General features: G+C 42.3%; 1 protein-coding gene and 1 long non-coding RNA gene across 2 annotated transcripts in view; both read right to left on the reverse strand.

Moving 5' to 3' along the window:
* Positions 1-1,021: 1,021 nt before the first annotated feature.
* LOC135084209 (uncharacterized) lies at positions 1,022-4,026 on the reverse strand. Its single transcript, XR_010259788.1, has 4 exons — positions 3,888-4,026; positions 3,259-3,315; positions 2,233-2,355; positions 1,022-1,705 (listed from the first exon to the last, which is right to left on the reverse strand). It is a non-coding gene; the product is annotated as an uncharacterized LOC135084209 (long non-coding RNA).
* Positions 4,027-13,261: 9,235 nt separating this feature from the next.
* Positions 13,262-19,562, reverse strand: part of LOC135084082 (dihydropyrimidinase) — a 62,287-nt gene continuing 55,986 nt past the window's right edge. Inside the window, exons 10-13 of the mRNA XM_063978824.1 lie at positions 18,912-19,099; positions 15,724-15,808; positions 14,584-14,718; positions 13,262-13,395 (exon numbers count right to left, since the gene is read on the reverse strand). Coding sequence (XP_063834894.1) covers positions 13,262-13,395; positions 14,584-14,718; positions 15,724-15,808; positions 18,912-19,099 — 542 coding nt within the window. The remainder of the gene's footprint in view (positions 13,396-14,583; positions 14,719-15,723; positions 15,809-18,911; positions 19,100-19,562) is intronic.

The raw sequence follows: 19,562 nt of genomic DNA on the forward strand, positions 1-19,562 counted from the left end.
GGCCACCATTTCTTATAACAAGTTAGAAAGTTGATACTGACACAGATAATACATACCGTAGTATTTTTAAGTCTGTTTTTTATGGCACGCATACTTTTGCATTTGCCAATGCCATTAATTTGCTAAAATCAAAAAGTTAGTATTGATAGTAGCGCCCTCCTGTAAATGTCATAAATAAGGTTGTCCAACGTGCCAACAATCGGAACTAATAATCGGGACATAGTCTTCTTCTTCTAATATTATTATTTTCTTCTTTTCATCTCTTCTTCTTCTTCTCATCTTCTTTTGTTTCTCTTCTTTGTTTCTTCCTCTTCTTCTTCGACTCTTCATCTTCTCACGTTCTTTTTCTTATTATTATCTTTTTATTTTTTTGCCTTAGGTATATCTTTTTTTTCTTATCCCATCTTTTTATTTTTTCGTCTTATTTCTTCTTATTTTACAAATCAGAGAAACAGAAGAAGGACAGGAGAGGAAAAAAAGAAGAGAATAAAATTTGAAGAAGAGGAAGACGATGTCTCGATTATTAGTTCCGATTGTTGCCACGTTGGACATCCTTATTTATGACATTTACAGGAGGCGCTACTATCAATACTAACTTTTTGATTTTAGCAAATTAATGGCATTGGCAAATGCAAAAGTGTGCGTGCCATAAAAAACAGACTTTAAAAATACTATGGTATGTATTATCTAAAAGGTGGACATCAAATTTTTCGTATCGATTTTCTCCTTAATTATTCGTCGCATTTGGTTCATATTCATTATTTGTGAGGTACATCTCAGGTACTAAATAATGATAAATATTAGAAAACCATAACTTACCTGTTTCGTCCAATTTCAGCATACACCCGCCAACCTGATATCAGGTTGGCGGCTCATTTTGCAATCGTAATTGCTCCCATCTTAGAGAAGTAAAAAATAAATAAATACAGGTACACCAAGGTACACCTCAGGTATTAATTAATCGTATTTATTTTGTTAATTTCTATGATCATACACCCGCCATTCTGACGTTCACCAATTTTCCACTTGGTGATATGTTTTATTAACGAACTTTATAATTAGTTTATTAAATAATGATCCAGTCTACAATATAGGAGAAAAATAGAGTAATTAACTTTTTTATTTTGTCATAAGGAACTAAATAAAATTATGTCATTTGAGTTAACATTAATTCTAATAAGTATTAACATAAAATTGAAATCGTAAGTGATAATCACATTAATATTATATTAAATAAGTTTAATCTTTGTCTTAATTAGTGAATAATATGCTACCTATTTCTTTGGAGCCTTAATTAGAAAATAACTTAAAACTAAAAATAATTATTATGGCATGAACTAAAAACTAAATTAATATGGCATAATATGAATTTAGTTAACATAATACAGAGTAACTAAAAGTTAGAGGGAGAACACATACGAGTTTATCAGCTTCTGCTAGAAACTTTAGCGTTGCTTGTGGAAAAAAAGTATTGTTACCAAACATAAAAAAACATACCAAAATAGGGTTTCTCTGAATCTTTTTTTACAAATAATTATCTTCCTCTTTTTTTCCAAATATCTTCCCGCCAATATTAAAAAATAGATTTTAAAACTAGTTCCACAAGCTGTTTCTGCTGTAGCGACACCAAATCCCAGGTCATCAAATACAGGAGTGCTGAAGCAGCAAAGCCTCTCAAACTGGTTCAATCCGGTTTACCAGGGTTCTGTAATGAAAAAAGTCTTATTATTTTTTTATTACTATCAAAAAAAGCAGAACAAGAGTCAGAAAGCGAGTTAGTAAATAGTGGTTTAAAGTAACCAATGTTTTGGAAAAAAACAAACAAAACACAGAATGGAGGTAGATTGAAGATTAAACAGAGGGTAGACAAATCGACTGGTAATAAACATCTACCCGCATTTACATCAGTTTAACCGTGATCATGGCGCGTGCAACTACGCCTAAATATCGGAGTGAGATTAATCAAAGACTACAGTGCACAGTGGAAAGTTCGTAATATAAATATCAATTTAACCATTATTAACGGTGTAGTGTGTAGTATGTCCTTGGCACTTGACCCAGGATCTCAGTTCTTTAACCGAACCTAAATTTCGTGCGGCACGTGTGGCTATTTTTACCTACTAACTAACTGCTTACTGCGGCAGAAGGGTTGTGTTTTTTAGACATTATACTAGTGTCTCGTTTTCGTTTTTGTGGAATGTATTATTAAGTATATCTTTAAAGTATACTAACGGCTGACAGAGAAGGTGGAACTCTGCATATCGTGCTGTCCAGAATCGCGCCTCCTACGACGCGTCGGAGTGTCGCGGCCCGATGCGGCGATCTCTTCCAGTTGCATGTTCTCTATAGAGAACTCTGAGAAGGTAGGTGATTTATTATTATTTTAGATCCGTATTTATTATTTTTGAGTCTTGTATCGTCATCGTCATGGCATTTAGTCTCTACTTCAGGAACACGACTCCTTATTAATTTACCATAGGCAAATGGAAGATTTGGCTTACAGTTTACTACACAGAGTTAATACTGGGACGTGTAAAAGTGATTTTTAAAAGCCTATTTGCAAAATAAATGAGTTTTTACTCCCCACGCTGGCAGGGCGGTTTGGGGAGGCCTTGTATAGGTCTATGAAGACTTATTTATATCTATACAGGGTGTTAGGTAAATGGGTATATGAGCCGACACTAGCCCATGTTAACATGGGCATAAAAATGGTATGGTGAAGTCAGAAATTTGATTTCATCATTTTAATTTTTTTAATTTTCATATTAAATAAATTTTATAAAATCCGATTTGTATGAAAAATAAAATAATTAAAATGAAGATATCAATTTTCTGACTTCACCATACCATTTATATGACCATGTCAACATGGGCTAGTGTCGGCTCATATACCCATTTACCTAACACCCTGTATAAATAAAAATGAATTGATGTTCGTTAGTTTGATTAAAACTCGAGAACGGCTGGGCCCATTGAGCTGATTTTAGTTTTAAAATGTTTGTCGTAGTCCAGGGTAGGTCTAAACGGTGAGCAAATACGCGCGCGATATTGTTTTTCTGTGCTGTGACAGACAAAATTTCACGGGGGCGAAGCCGCGGGCGGAAAGCTAGTAGTAAATAAATAATGTATTTTTATTTTATTTAAATGAAGCCAGGTTTAGTAACTGACGTGACGTTAAATTAGGTAAATCTATTAAGAAGTAGGTACTTTGGAAGAAATGTTTCGAAATAAATGTGATAAAGTTATATTAATACTTACCGCTGTGTGGGCTCTTAGCGTGGGTGTAAGACCTAGGTTCCAGCTCGTCCATCTCTCCTGCAACGTAAAATGTATGTCAGACAAACGTATAGTGTCTAATTTGAACAATAGTACCTAAACTGTACTAGGAATCTTATACTGAGATAAACGGTACCTACCTACCTAAAATCTTTGAATATTGAAATTAAAATCACTAAGTCACCTATTGTCAGAAAGTAGTTTTAGTTGTGATACTATGGTTATAAATAAAGCTAGCAGCGACGTAATCCCTAGTCCCTAGCATAGCAGCATTGCTTAGTGCAGAAGCCACTAAATATAAGTGTAAAGATTAAGATATACATATTTAGTACCTAACAATAGACAATGAATAGATATCAATGAAAGCATCACTGAAAATCAAGACATAAAAAAAATCTTGATAGTCCCAAGTCCACACACAAGGTGGACCGACAACATCATAAAGGTAACAGGAAGGCGCTGGACGCAGGCCGCTACCAACCGGGCAACATGGAAAGCATTGGGGGACGCCTTTGTTCAGCAGTGGACGTCCTATGGCTGAGATGAAGTCCCAAGAAATCATTATCCAAAAATTCGGAAGTCTAATTAAGCAATATTTGGAAAATACTTACTGCTCAGAGAAAAAGTAGAGACCTGCATATCCCTTTGGGAAAACTCGCGGTGTTTCAGTCCGGTTGGAGAGACTGTAGATGGTATGGATTCCAGCTGTTGATTTGTAGATGCCGTGGAATCTTGCTGTTGCTTTTCAGGAGTTAGGTCTGGTGAAGATATGATTTGGTAATACACCCACCAGTCTAGTAAATTAGACTGGGTAAATACTAGTGTCATTTATTTCAATTGTAGATAGGTATAATTAAAACTGAAATTAAAAACAAAGTTACCCATAATGACACTATAGTGCATTCGAGGTACGTTGATATTGAGAAAGCTCTTATACTATGAGAAATAAGAGCCAATTTTGCATAGAAACTATTACATATTGATGTGCCGTGTACAGTGATAGATAACTAAATACTAATTTCGATTTTCCTAACGTACTTACAGTTTGATTGAAATTTCATCAATTTTTCCGTGTAGATACTCTTAATTAAATCACAAAAAAACCGAAAAATAACATTAGAAAATAATTATCAGTACCTACATAAGTACATACATTTTGTTCTTTTCATTTATTGAAATAGTCGGGAAAAATTGCAACTTGTGAGCTTTTTCAAACGACATCGTCTTCATAGACTTGACTAAAATCTAGCTTAGATGGTAATAAGCTTTAGGCTAACTTAGAATGCTAGTTTAATGTCTTTGAATCCAATCCATATAGGATTCTATTTATATTATCTTTAGGTTCACATTGTTCTTGAGTTCTTTTCACTGATACAATCTCTCACTTTTTACATCACTATATCGGAAAGTTTAGAATTCTTCAATCTTCTCACAAAATGTTTTATCCACAACGAGGAAGCTCTTGGCCTGCATCTCACCTGATGGTAAGTGATGATCAGGCCGAAGGTAGACTAGAAACGAACTTCATCTTCTTTTCAATAACTTAATGATTAATAGGAGTAGAATACAGAATATTGAAAAGTCGGTACCCTACCAAGGATATGTTTTAAAGTGTAGCGATATGTAGTACATAGCTAATATGGTTTATGTATGATAGGCAATTGAGAATGTTACTAGGTATGCAAAATCACTTGAAACCTATGTTACAGTTAAGCTTTTACATTTACAAATACATTAGTTTTTATTTCATTCAAAAATACCCAGTAGTTATGATTTTATAGGCATTCAAAGTTCGCTTAAATATTGAGTCCCGCCGACGGTCACGTGACCCCGCGTGACGTACATTCACAGTGTCCGCTCACTAGAAAACGGATATAAACATACTTAAATACATTTTTTTTTGTAAATACAAACTTATTATACATATTAACACCCAGACCCATCACAGAAATTAAAATTGAACCAAACACAAACTTTTTTTTTTTTTTTTTTTTTTTTTTTTTTTTTATCCACAACGAGGAAGCTCTTGGCCTGTACCTCACCTGATGGTAAGTGACGATCAGGCCGAAGGTGGAAGCGAGCTTCACTTGATGCGATTGTGTCGTTTTATTGCGAATTACCTTCCAGCTCCATCATTAGACCCTGATTACTATATAGAATTAAAGTACTCATCAATACAAAACGAACGAACCGAAACTCGATGGATTTAAGTCGTTTTATTATAGAGTTCCTATGGCCACCTTCCAGCTCCATTATCAGATCAGCTCCATGTCATCATAATATTGTATGGTCATCCAAATCACATGTGTTTGCGAAATTTCAGCTTAATCGGTTGCCTGGAATTGGGTCTTAATTCAGATTGCAAGATTCCACCCATACAAATATGAGCCAGTCACTGTAATATGACGTCACGCGCATAAAATGGCGGGCTGGCCGCCGCCCGCACTTTTAAAATTCAATATCTTGGAAACTAATTGACGTATCGAAATAATTCTTTCACGTGTATTTTTTATTTTTAACAGAGATTACAGAAAGCTAAAAAATAAAATTAGTGAACATTCTTCATTGTTAGATTAGTTAACTCATGATGGTAGTGTCATAAGAGTGTTATAAATTAAAATTGCTCTCTCAATGTTCGGAAACCATTTAATTTACTATGCAATTTTAACCAGAACAATAACAAAAATGTAATTATTTATTAATAAGTGCCACCAGTGGTCTAAATTAAATAAAATATTTTTGATTTTGATTTTATTCACCTGGGGTGAAATGTCCTTGGTAAATCGTAATTGGTGATAGTGAGTAGAGGTGAGGTGTATTTATTGTCAATATCAGGTATATCGTTTAGTATTAGTGTATGTAGAAGGAATAGTGACCAAAGACGCTTCCCTGTGGCACTCCAGGTTTTATTTCTGTTATTCCTAAATATTAAACTTCTTGCCTTAAGTTTAAAATTCTGTTGTTTGTATAACTCGTAAATGACACACAAATTATCTAAGTGTAATGCTATATTAAAATTATAAGACCAGTTTCATTTGTCAGACTTTATCAAAAGCTTGTGCTATGTACGACATCTGTAAATTTACATATCCTCAAGTGTTTTAACTGATAAATGGTTTCAGCTGTTAAAGGCAGCTTAAAGTGAGTACTGCGTTTGTTATTTGACATTTCAAAGGCATGAGTAAAGTCGGTGTATGTGTGATTTAATATTGATGAAGTAGATAAAAGTGTTTCCAAGGGCAATGGACACTGGGGTTCAATAACGGACTTATAAATATTTTTCGGGATAATAAAACAAATAGATAGATTACATTGTTTATTTGTGACAATGCATAATAGATAATACATTTAGAAAAAAATGTAAAATGCTATAAAACAGTGATGCTAATGCAAGACTAGTTGTATCCAAGGAAGAGTAAAACGACTCGATTCGAAATATTTGTACTGTGGTCCTAACGCCTAAGGAGTTCAAATTCAGAGCTACAAATAAAATTGACGAAAATAATTATCTTAGATTTCTTACTTTTTCTGATTCATCACCAATTAGTGACGGGTTTTTTTTTTCAGGTCTACCGATTTCCCCTTAGAATAGTCCCAAAAAAGTCCGAAATTATGTTTGAATTACTAAAAACAAATCGGCAGAAAAATATTACTAGTTTCATTTTCGTCACAATTTAAATTACAGTACAATAAGGAAGTAATTTGGCTTCAAGTGCTTATAATAAAACAATGAACATAACTTACATCTAAAATGGTGGAAATACGCCGTCATTTGATAATCCAACATCGAATAGTTACACGATATTAATATTACTAAGACACTGGTAGGTGGTGGGTACTTCAAAAACCGGATTTTTAGTGTTAAAATTACCGGTTTTTGACACAAATGGAAAAGTTTGGATACACAAACAACGGCCATTGACAAATCATCCTGAACACATACATTGTTGTTTCTACACATCCATACACTTAACATTCAAACAAAAAATCAATTAAATGCGTTACACAAAAATTTTGACACTTGGGTTTGAAGTTTTTCCAGAAAACTATGGAAGTTAAATGTTTTAAATTACTAATAATTTAGTAGATTATTATCCTGGCATGCAACCATATACCTATGGCTAAAAATCAGTATTTTGTTAATTGGTCAGATTAAAAATACCTAAAAACTTAATAAGACTGGCCCTAAAAGAACCCGGTAATTATTATAATCAACATAAAACATTTTATAATCAAAATGTAGTATAACATAATATACTATTTTGTTATTATACCAATAATAAGTAACGTAAACATTATAATATAATAGTAAATACATTGTAATATAATAATATATTTTGATAATGGTCTTGGTGTTACACATGCTTGACTCTTTTCATGCAAGATCAAAACTTTTTGCTCTATTGATAGAATATTATATTAAGTCCAATTAGCAATCTAGGAGATATTTAATTGATTTTACTGATATTATATCAGCAGGACACCTTTATTTTGGCAAATAATGCCTGTTTTCACCATCAATCCCTAATTTTTAAGTGACTCCTATGAAAACAAAATTCCTGTTATGTGTAGGGATCACTTAAAAATTAAGGATTGATGATGAAAACGGGCATAAGCCAAGCATATGTCACGACTATCACTGGGGTCTAATTCAGTCTATACCAAAAACAGAATAAATACTGTGTAATTATCAGTTATTATGTCATGAACTATAGTTAAACAGTCTAACGTAACTAAGCTTTGGGTACAAACGAATATACTAAAATTGGTTCAGCTGCCCTAAGCTCCTGAATTATTGCTTGTGGAAAAAATGAATGTTGCCAGTCGTAAAAAAATTGATTGCCCTATTAAAAATATCACTTTCCATTCAAGATCTTTTTTAGAAAACACGTCTTTTCTTTAGTCATTTCACAAATTCTCGTCATCAATTCCAAAAAAACACGTCACATTTTAGTCAATAATTTTATGGCGCAAGTACACTATGCGGGAAATTGATCGAGACTAGTGTAAACACGCACTTCGGTTAGTTTCGCCGTGCGTCGTCCATACTTCGAGCAGGCTTGCGCTTCGTCTCGGTCAATTTCCTGCATAGTGTACTTGCGCCATTAGGTACACCATCAAGTACACTCACGTCCCAAATATGTTGCCAAAGATGAATAAATTCATCAAAATAAATTAACTATCAAATCCGATACGAAAACTACAAACGAATTGTGCCTATACATACATAGTTTCCACAAGCAGATTCTGCCATCGCGATGCAAGCTTGCCCGCTGTCTGGTTAGAAGCGGATTACCAGAGTCCGGAAGACTTACCGCCTGGCGGGTTCCGTACGCGGACCGAAGTCTTGGTGTCAAGGCCCTCTACCTCTTCTGAAAAGCAAAAGTTGAAGCTGAAAAGCCTTGTTTTGGTAGCATTTAACGTTACGTAGCGAGCAAAATAAAATGTGAGACAAAATTAGAAAAATATATGGACCTAGCTAGCCTTTCACCAATAATTTTTGTTAAAAGGGTTTATGTCATTCTCTCCTGATTGGATTGATTAAAAAGGGCTCGGTCCCAAGTTTTCATACTTTAAGGAGAGTCACGGTTCTCGACTTAGCTCTAGAATAAAAAAGTCCAAACATAGAGGTCTTTCCTATAACTGTAGATATTCGATTTTCTGATCGGGGGTTGTTAACATCGAACAGTTAGATTGGCAACTTACCTTGCAGCCACCACTCCATTGAGCCCGCGGAGTAGGGCTCGATCCACCTTACATTTGGATGAGACCTCCCTATCAATGGGCTTACTTAGCTTTTCTCCAAAGGTTCTATCACTGGATGATGATAGATGTCCAGGTCTCCTTACTTCAGCTATACTAATACTCTCCTAGTCTCTTGCGAAAGTCCTCCTGCTTGAGAGTACTATAATTGGATGCCAAGAAGTAGAGTTAAGTACTCTGATGGCAAAAGCGGAAAGGTATATGTCAGCAAACTGGCTAGAAGTCAAGTATGAGCAGGTCTACTCAAGTCACTGCTGATGGAGAAGGGTGAGCTCTGCTACTACTGCTAGCATGACTCGGGCAGTAGTAGCACTGTCTGGGGCAAGAATAGTAATCTCAGGACTTGCTGCAAAATTTTATAGAGAAGTTTCTCTGCAGCTCTGCTACAGCTGCTGTTAAGCGCGAGAGAGTGAGACACAGGCATGCTGCAAGGGTATCTGGTCTACTCACTGCTGATGGAGAAGGTGGAGCTCTACAGCCCTATTACTGCTGCTGATTGGTGCGAGAGAATGAGACAAGCTACTACTGCTAGCATCACTATAGCAGTATCAGTTATGCTGCTGATTGGCGCGACACAGGCCATACTGTAAGAGTATCTGGTGGTCTACTCACTGCTGATAGAGAAGGTGGAGCTCTGCAGCTCTTGCTGTACTGCTGCTATACTAATGCTAGCCTTGTCTCCTACAAGATGTGCCGGGTCTGCAGGGAGAGCTGGTGCTCTACGAGACTAGCCTACAGGGAGGTGGTGGTCTACTCACTGCTGATGGAGAAGAGTGGAGCTCTGCAGCCCTACTACTGCTGCTAATTGGTGCGAGAGAGTGAGACAGGCTACTGCTGCTAGCATCACTACAGCAGTAGCAGCTCTGTTTGCCAGGAGAGTGAGACACAGGTCATGCTGCAAGGGTATCTGGTCTACTTACTGCTGATGGAGAAGGTGGAGTTCTGCAGCTCTTGCTGTACTGCTGCTATACTAATGCTAGCCTTGTCTCCTACAAGATGTGCCGGGTCTGCAGGGAGAGCTGGTACTCCACGAGACTAGCCTACAGGGAGCTGGTGATCTACTCACTGCTGATGGAGAAGGTGGAGCTCTGCAGCTCTTGCTGTACTGCTGCTATACTAATGCTAGCCTTGTCTCCTACAAGATGTGCCGGGTCTGCAGGGAGAGCTGGTGCTCTACGAGACTAGCCTACAGGGGACCTGGTGGTCTACTCACTGCTGATGGAGAAGGTGGAACTCTGCAGCTCTTGCTGTACTGCTGCTACTGTACTAATGGTAGCCTTGTCTCCTACAAGATGTGCAGGGAGAACGGGTGCTCCACGAGACTAGTCTACAGGGACGTGGTGGTCTACTCACTGCTGATGGAGAAGGTGGAGCTCTACAGCCCTACTGCTGCTGCTAATTGGTGCGAGAGAGTGAGACAGGCTACTGCTGCTAGCATCACTACAGCAGTAGCAGCTCTGTTTGCCAGGAGAGAGTGAGACACAGGTCATGCTGCAAGGGTATCTGGTCTACTCACTGCTGATGGAGAAGGTGGAACTCTGCAGGTCTACTACTGCTGCTAATTGGTGCGAGAGAGTGAGACAGGCTACTGCTGCTAGCATCACTACAGCAGTAGCAGCTCTGCCAGGAGAGAGTGAGACACAGGTCATGCTGCAAGGGTATCTGGTCTACTCACTGCTGATGGAGAAGGTGGAACTCTGCAGGTCTACTACTGCTGCTAATTGGTGCGAGAGAGTGAGACAGGCTACTGCTGCTAGCATCACTACAGCAGTAGCAGCTCTGTTTGCCAGGAGAGAGTGAGACACAGGTCATGCTGCAAGGGTATCTGGTCTACTCACTGCTGATGGAGAAGGTGGAGCTCTGCAGGTCGCGCTGGCCGAGCTCGCGCATCTTGCGGCCGGTGGCGTGCTGAAGCCCGACACCTGGTTCCTATGAGCTGGGCTGCAAGGGTATCTGGTGGTCTACTCACTGCTGATGGAGAAGGTGGATCTCTGCAGCTCTTGCTGTACTGCTGCTGCTATACTAATGCTAGCCTTGTCTCCTACAAGATGTGCCGGGTCTGCAGGAAGAACGGGTGCTCCACGACACTAGTCTACAGGGAGGTGGTGGTCTACTCACTGCTGATGGAGAAGGTGGAGCTCTGTAGCTTCAGAAACTGCTGCTGATTGGTGCGAGAGAATGAGACAGGCTACTGCTGTTAGCATCACTATAGCAGTAGCAGTTATGCTGCTGATTGGCGCGACACAGGCCATGCTGCAAGGGTATCTGGTGGTCTACTCACTGCTGATGGAGAAGGTGGAGCTCTGCAGCCCTACTACTGCTGCTGATTGGTGCGAGAGAATGAGACAGGCTACTGCTGCTAGCATCACTACAGCTGCTGATTGGTGCGACACAGGCATGCTGCAAGATTATCTGGTCTACTCACTGCTGATCGAGAAGGATGTGCTCTTCTACTGCTGCTAGCATCACAACAGCAGTAGTAGCTACTATCACTACAGCAGTAGCATTGTCTGGAGCAAGAGAGTAAGCTCAGGAGGTGTTGCAAACGTTGAGGACTCACTGCTGAATGGAGAAAGTACTCTGCTACTGCTGCAGTTTGGCGCGAGAGTGAGACACAGGTCATGCTGTAAAGGTATCTGGTAGTCTATTTACTGCTGATGGAGAAGGTGGAGCTTTGCTACTGCTGGTAGCATTAATATTTCTGTAGTAACTCTCATTCACGCGGGAGTGTGATAAGCCAAGAGAAGGTAGAGTTCTGCTACTGCTGTGAGCATTACTCCAGCAGCAGCAGGGGACGGGGTGGTCTACTCACTGCTGATGGAGAAGGTGGAGCTCTGCAGCTCTGCTACTGCTGCTATCATTACTACTGCTGTAGTATCAGTAGTAGTACATAGGCATGCTACAAGGGTATCTGGTGGTCTACTCACTGCTGATGGAGAAGGTGGAGCTCTGCAGCTCTTGCTGTACTGCTGCTACTGTACTAATGCTAGCATTGCCACCTACAAGATGTTCCGGGTCTGCAAGGAGCTGTGCTGGGAGAGCTTGTGCTTCACGACACTAGTCTACAGGGTCTACTCACTGCTGATGGAGAAGGTGGAACTCTGCAGCCCTACTTCTGCTGCTGATTGGTGTGAGAGAATGAGACAGGTTACTGCTGCTAGCATCACTATAACAGTAATAGCTCTGTTTGCCACAAGAAGGTGAGGCACAGGTCAAGCTGCAAGGGTATCTAAAAGGTATCTATCTGGTGGTCTACTCACTGCTGATGGAGAAGGTGGATCTCTGCAGTTTTTGCTGTACTGCTGCTACTGTACTAATGCTAGCATTGCCACCTACAAGATGTTCCGGGTCTGCAGAGAGCTGTGCTGGGAGAGCTTGTGCTCTACGAGACTAGTCTACAGGGTGGTGGTGGTCTACTCACTTCTGATGGAGAAGGTGGAGCTCTGCAGGTCGCGCTGGCCGAGCTCGCGCATCTTGCGGCCGGCAGCGTGCTGCAGCCCGACACCTGGTTCCTATGAGCTAGGCTGCAAGGGTATCTGGTGGTCTACTCACTGCTGATGAAGAAGTTTCTCTGCAGCTCTGCTACTGTTGCTGATTGGTGCGAGATAGTGGGACAGGCTGCTGCAAGGGTATCTGGTGGTCTACTCACTGCTGATGGAGAAGGTGGAGCTCTGCAGCCCTACCACTGCTGCTGATTGGTGCGAGAGAGTGAGACAGGCTACTGCTGCTGATTGGTGAGACACAGGTCATGCTGCAAGGGTATCTGGTCTACTCACTGCTGATGGAGAAGGTGGATCTCTGCAGCTCTTGCTGTACTGCTGCTACTGTACTAATGCTAGCATTGCCACCTACAAGATGTTCCGGGTCTGCAGAGAGCTGTGCTGGGAGAGCTTGTGCTTTACGAGACTAGCCTACAGGGAGGTGGTGGTCTACTCACTGCTGATGGAGAAGGTGGAACTCTGCAGCCCTACTTCTGCTGCTGATTGGTGTGAGAGAATGAGACAGGCTACTGCTGCTAGCATCACTACAGCAGTAGCAGCTCTGTTTGCCAGGAGAGAGTGAGACACAGGTCATGCTGCAAGGGTATCTGGTCTACTCACTGCTGATGGAGAAGGTGGAGCTCTGCAGCCCTACTACTGCTGCTGATTGGTGCGTGATAGTGGGACAGGCTACTGCTGCTGATTGGCGCGATACAGGTCATACTGCAAGAATATCTGGTGGTCTACTCACTGCTGATGGAGAAGGTGGAGCTCTGCAGGTCTCGCTGGCCGAGCTCGCGCATCTTGCGGCCGGTGGGCGTGCTGCAGCCCGAAGACACAGACATGGCTTCCAGCTGCTTGTTTACCAGCGTCAGCTCTGGAAGAGATTAAAGTCAATTATTTTTCGTTCGTTCGTTTCAGCCAAATGACGTTCACTGCTGGACAAAGGCCTCATCCAAGGCTTTCCATAGTGATTTTTAGCAACAGAGTTTTAGTGAAATGGCCTCAAAAAACAGTCTGGCTAGCGTGGGGAGTGTAGGCCATATCCTTTCGTTCGTTTCAGCCAAATGACGTCCACTGCTGGACAAAGGCCTCCTCCAAGGAATTCCACAAAGACCAGTCCTGCGCTGCCCGCATCCAGGCACCTCCCGCGACCTTCACCAGATCGTCGGTCTACCTAGTCCATCTTCCGGTCAGTGGTCGCCATTAGAGAACTTTTCTGCCCCAGCGGCCATCAGCTCTGCGAGCTAAGTGCCCCGCCCACTGCCACTTGTTTTTAGCATTTCTGCTAGCTATGGTAGTCAGTTGGTTCTCCTGTAGGCCAAATTCTCTAGTCTCTTGTAAATTAGGCGATTATCACACTGCACCGCGCTCCGCCGCGGTACGCGGGACGATAGATTTAATCATTATAATGCAAGTACCTCAGTTTGTATAGAAAACAAGCGCGGCACAACACACTGACAACGCGTTTGCGCGCGGGATTTTTTATATGTCGCCACGCGGACCGCGGTGCAGTGTGATAATCGCCTTAGGGAGAGACGTGCAGTGGAGAGTAAATGCCCCTTAAGGACTACCTATTTTTTACTATATTTAACGTTCATAAGTGCCACCAGTGGTCGAAATTGAATAAAATTTTGAATAGTCAAACATAGTTTAAATGCAGATGTAGTACCTACATTATGTCGGTTACTTTGGTGATCCGCAGGAGAACCAAAGTAACCGACATAGCTCGCAGAATTGCTAAAATCAAGGGCGGGGCACATAGCTCGTAGAGACGATGGCCGTTGGGGCAGGAAAGTTCTCGAGTGGCGACCACGGGCTGGAAGACGTAGCGTGGGCAGGCCTCCTACTAGGTGGACCGACGATCTGGTAAAGGTCGCGGGAAGAGCCTGGATGCGGGCAGCGCAGGACCGTTCATTGTGGAAAACCTTGGGGGAGGCCTTTGTCCAGCAGTGGACGTCATTTGGCTGAAACGACGACGACGAGTACATTATGGCTTTGATGAGTGGTGTGGTGATAAGGATGAGTCGCTTGGACTAGGGTGAGCTGCTAGTTTAGTACTAACCGTGGTGGGTAGGCGTGGAGTTCCCGTTGGTCCCGTTAGCCGCCTCCTGCTGCGGAGAAGCGGGCGCCGAGCGGAGCGAGCCGGCGCCGTAGATGTAGGGGCTGTTGACGGGAGTCTTGAGGAAGCGACCTGACCCTGAAAGAGAGTTGATTTTCAAATAATTTGTACTAATATCCTACCAATATTATAAATGCGAAAGTTTGTGTGGATGTCAGGATGTTTGTTACTCTTTCACGCAAAAACTACTGAACGGATTTTGATGAAACTTTACAGTATTATTTTTTATAACCCAGAATAACATATAGTGACAAACTAAATTTCACGCGGGTGAAGCCGCGGACAAAAGGTACACTATAATAGGCTAGATGACAAAATTTCAATTATTTGTCCGTCAGACAGATAATTAGAAAATATTTCTCATATTTTTTATTTTCTTTCATAATTAAATAATAACAGTGCTACATCGAGTTGGAATGGCGCGATACGTCACGCTTGAGTAGAATTTTTACTCAAAAGTGACGTCACGCGACGTTTCAACTCAATATAATACTGATAATACTGTAATTATTCGATTATGGAAAAAATTAAAAAATCGGGTCTAATATTTTCTAATTATCTGTCTGACAGACTAAATAGAATTTCGATTTCATTACCCAGTCATCACCAGTAATAAAAATCTTATTTATTCAAAAGGTAATTTTGGATCTCAAATAGTAATTAGCTCTTTCAATGCTAATTCAGCAATGTACTGTAAAAATTAGTGTCCCTTTTTGGATAGAAAAGTGTTTTACAGTTTGTGTGTGAGGATGAATTCTTAATGAGACAACATCCGATTAGCAATAGATTAAATATAAATACTAATAAAAAGTTACACAGTTGTTGAACACTGTTTTAAAATGACATTTCCATACTAAACGTCACTTTAAAACACTGTTCAACGACGTGTAAGTTTTATTAGTAGGGGGGTAAGATTTTATTGTACAAGGGCGAAGTAATAGTCAAAAAATCACATAAAAACTTTGCTTTGGCGTGAAGCGTGCCCTGTAGCTGTAGATTATCCTGTACTATCCAGTCGTGAATGGCCCGCGCTCGGCTCAACTGTTATCTCACACAACCATCATATACTATGTCATAACTTACCCTCAGCTACTCGGAGGTCCCCGTCATCGAGGCACACTCGCCCGTTGACGATCACGTACTGGGGGCTGCCCACCACGTGCTGGCCCTGCAAAAGACATACAGGGATATTTTGGATTAAAGACGTCATATTATAGTCAATGGAAATATCAAGACCAGTAATTTTGTCGTCGAAATATAAACGAGTCGCCACATTATAATTTATTTTCTGCATTGTAGTGTTGAACAACGGCTGAATGGGTTTCTGGCGAGTAATTAGATCGCCAAGCGAGTATCGCTCATCGCTGAGCGAGTGAATATATCCGCGTCGCTGGTGGCGGCCACACGGCCCTTCGCCGGCCACAGGTTGGACATCACGACTGCGAGAGCTACTCACTGCTACTATGGCTACCCATAGATGAGTGAGCGAGTAACTAACAACAGTTTAATTGCTCGAGAAACGTCACGCATGTCAAGACCAGTAATTTTGTCGCTGGGCTATTAAAACGAGTGAGCGAGTGCAACGGGCGAGTAGAATGAAGGCTGTATAGTCTCTTGGCGAGTGTTGCGATCGCCAAGCAAGTATCGCTCATCGCTGAGCGAGTATAATATTTGACGCCTCTTATCACTGTTAAGCCTTGATCACACGTACCTACCGAGTAAACGGGCGAGAGAGTAAAATGTTTACTCGGTCGAGACAGTGATGTAAGCGAGTGCTGTTCACACGTGTTTTGAAATTAGCACAGTCAGTTCAGTTCTATTTGAGACTTTTCTATTTCTCTAAACTGTGGACGTGACGTCAATCATTTGGCCGAGTGGCGAGTGGCGAGACAGTGCACGTTCAGACCTGCCGAGCGAGCGAGCGAGACAGTGCGGGGCAGCGGGAGCGTGGATACTCGGCCTAGTAAGTTGAACGGGAGTCAAGCTACTGTCTCGTCGCTTTGCTCGGCCGAGCACTCGGCCGATCACTCGGCGCTATGTTCATACGCACCGAGTACTCGGCCGAGAGCAGTGTCTCGCCCGATTACTCGGTAGGTACGTGTGATCAAGGCTTTAGTATGAATGCTAACTCGGGTAAAGATCGCTAGAAGTGTCTATATACGCGTAGCGTAAGCCCAGTCGTTGGATGTGGCCATTGTCTTGCAGCAGCTGTCTAAACCTTTCTCGGTCACACTCATCAGCAGGCTAAATTAGTCCTTACCTCGAAGATGTTAAAGTCCACGGCGTGCCGGTGCACTAGGGTCTAGCTCTAGTCGTTGCCAGGTTCAAGCCAAAAGGGTCCTTACCTCGAAGATATTAAAGTCCACGGCATGCCGGTGGGCGGCAGCAGAGATGGTGCGCTCGAGGCGCGGGTCCCACACCACGATATCCGCGTCGCTGTTGGCGGCCACGCGGCCCTTCGCCGGCCATAGGTTGAATATCTTGCAATATGGCTACTGCTGTCCCATAGATGGGTGAGCGAGTAACTAGCAACAGTTTTCTCGCTAGAGAAACATACGCATGTCAAGACCGGTGATTTTGTCGCTGGGCTATTAAAGCGAGTGAGCGAGTGCGCCAAGCGAGGATCGCTCATCGCTAAGCGAGTATAATATTTGGCAACTCTTGTAGCTGCTGCATAGGTTGCTATATAGAAGTGTCTAGATGTCGGCAGCGTAGGAGCAGTTGTGGGAATCCTTGGGGGAGGCTTTTATCCTGCAACGAACGTGGAAAAGGGATCTAAAGCAAGAAAGAGAAGTAGGATCAGTCCTGTTACCTCGACGATATTGAAGCCTACAGCATGTCTAAGTGCAGCAGCGGAGAAGATCCCAATCAAGCAGGCTGGAGTCTCTAGGGTCCTTTCTTGCTCACACCATCCAGGTTCAAGCCAAAAGGGTCCTTACCTCGAAGATATTAAAGTCCACGGCATGCCGGTGGGCGGCAGAAGAGATGGTGCGTTCGAGGCGCGGGTCCCACACCACGATATCCGCGTCACTGTTGGCGGCCACGCGGCCCTTCGCCGGCCATAGGTTGAATATCTTCGCTGCGTTCGAGAGCTGGTCATATTGCTACTGCTGCCCCATAGATGATTGAGCGAGTAACTAACAACAGTTTTGTTGGTCGAGAAACGTCACGCATGTCAAGACCAGTTATTTTGTCGCTGGACTATTAAAGCGAGTGCAACGAGCGAGTAGAATGACAGCTGGATAGTCTCTTGGCGAGTAATGAGATCGCCAAGCGAACATCGCTCATCGCTGAGCGAGTATAACATTTTAAGACTCTTGCAGCTGCTTTAAAGGTTGCTGGAAATATCTAGATACGCGCAGCGTAAGCCCAGTCGTTGGATGAGACCATTGTCCTGCTGCAGCTGTCTATAGGTAGAAAAGGAATCCAGGAGTTTCTTTAGTGAGAGAGAGAGACAGGTAGGATCCTGCTACCTCGACGATATTGAAGTCTAATAGTGCACTCGCTTCACCAGAGACTCTAGCGTCTAGCTCTATTCCTTTCTCGCTCATAGTCGCCAGGGCAAAAGCGTCCTTACCTCGAAGGTATTAGAGTCCACGGCATGCCAGTACGTACACTGTTAGGGTCTAGCTCGTTCACAGTCGTCGGCATCAAGCTAAATTAGTCCTTACCTCGAAGATATTAAAGTCCACGGCATGCCGGTGGGCGGCAGCAGAGATGGTGCGCTCGAGGCGCGGGTCCCACACCACGATATCGGCGTCGCTGTTGGCGGCCACGCGGCCCTTCGCTGGCCATAGGTTGAATATCTTCGCTGCGTTCGAGCTGCTCACCGCAATATGGCTACTGCTCTCCCATTGATGAGTGAGCGAGTAACTTGTAACAGCTTTCTTGCTCGAGAAACGTCACGCATGTCACGACCAGTAATTTTCTCGCTGGGCTATTAAAGCGAGAGAGCGAGTGCGACGAGCGAGTGAAATTAAGGCTGTATGATCTCTTGGCGAGTGTTTGAGACCGCTAGCGAGCATCGCTCATCGCTGGAAGTGTCCAGATACGCGCAGCGTAGAACCAGTCGTTTTAGACATCTTAGAAAAAGGCATACAGGAGCAGCTGTATTGAAAGAGAGCTAGGATCAGTCTTGTTACCTCGAAGATATTGTAGTCCACAGCATGCCGATGACTCTAGTCTTTAGCTCTAGTCGTTTCTCGCTTACAGTCGTCGGCACCAAGCTAAATTAGTCATTCGGTCATCTTCAGTGCTAAATTGGTCCTTACCTCGAAGATATTAAAGTCCACGGCATGCCGGTGGGCGGCAGCAGAGATGGTGCGCTCGAGGCGCGGGTCCCACACCACGATATCCGCGTCACTATTGGCGGCCACGCGGCCCTTCGCCGGCCACAGGTTGAATATCTTGGCTGCGTTTGAGCTGGTGACGGCTACGAAGCGGCACGGGTCCATAATTCCTGGAGATTGGGATTTTTTTGTGATGATTTTCCTTAGAGCAAACAAAGTAACCATAGATTGTAGAATTGCTAAACTTATGTTCATCACACATCAGTGTGATGTGTTTAAACCACAATAGTTTAGCGGCTGACGGGGATCGAAATAGCGTGCTTTGAATATTGAATTAGTAGTCGCTACATTTGATAGACTCAGGACAAAATTAACATATTTTTTATTTTTTAAACTTAATTAATGCAGCATTAGCATGTTTTAACCCGATATGCGTTTAGGTAATAATTGACTCGTTATGTAATGACTTAGGACATTTTCCTGAGCGCTGTAGCGCCCCTAGAAGCTTCTTTCAAGACCTAAAATCTTCGTAGATTTTTTTGACTCACTCGGTATCGAGCACACCTAACGTAAACTCGCGAAATTATCCCGTCAGGTGGCGCTATCAATTACTTTTTATACTGACTTCCAATA

The sequence above is a fragment of the Ostrinia nubilalis genome, chromosome 25 (genome assembly GCF_963855985.1).
Source record: "Ostrinia nubilalis chromosome 25, ilOstNubi1.1, whole genome shotgun sequence".
Classification (NCBI taxonomy): Eukaryota; Metazoa; Arthropoda; class Insecta; order Lepidoptera; family Crambidae; genus Ostrinia; species Ostrinia nubilalis.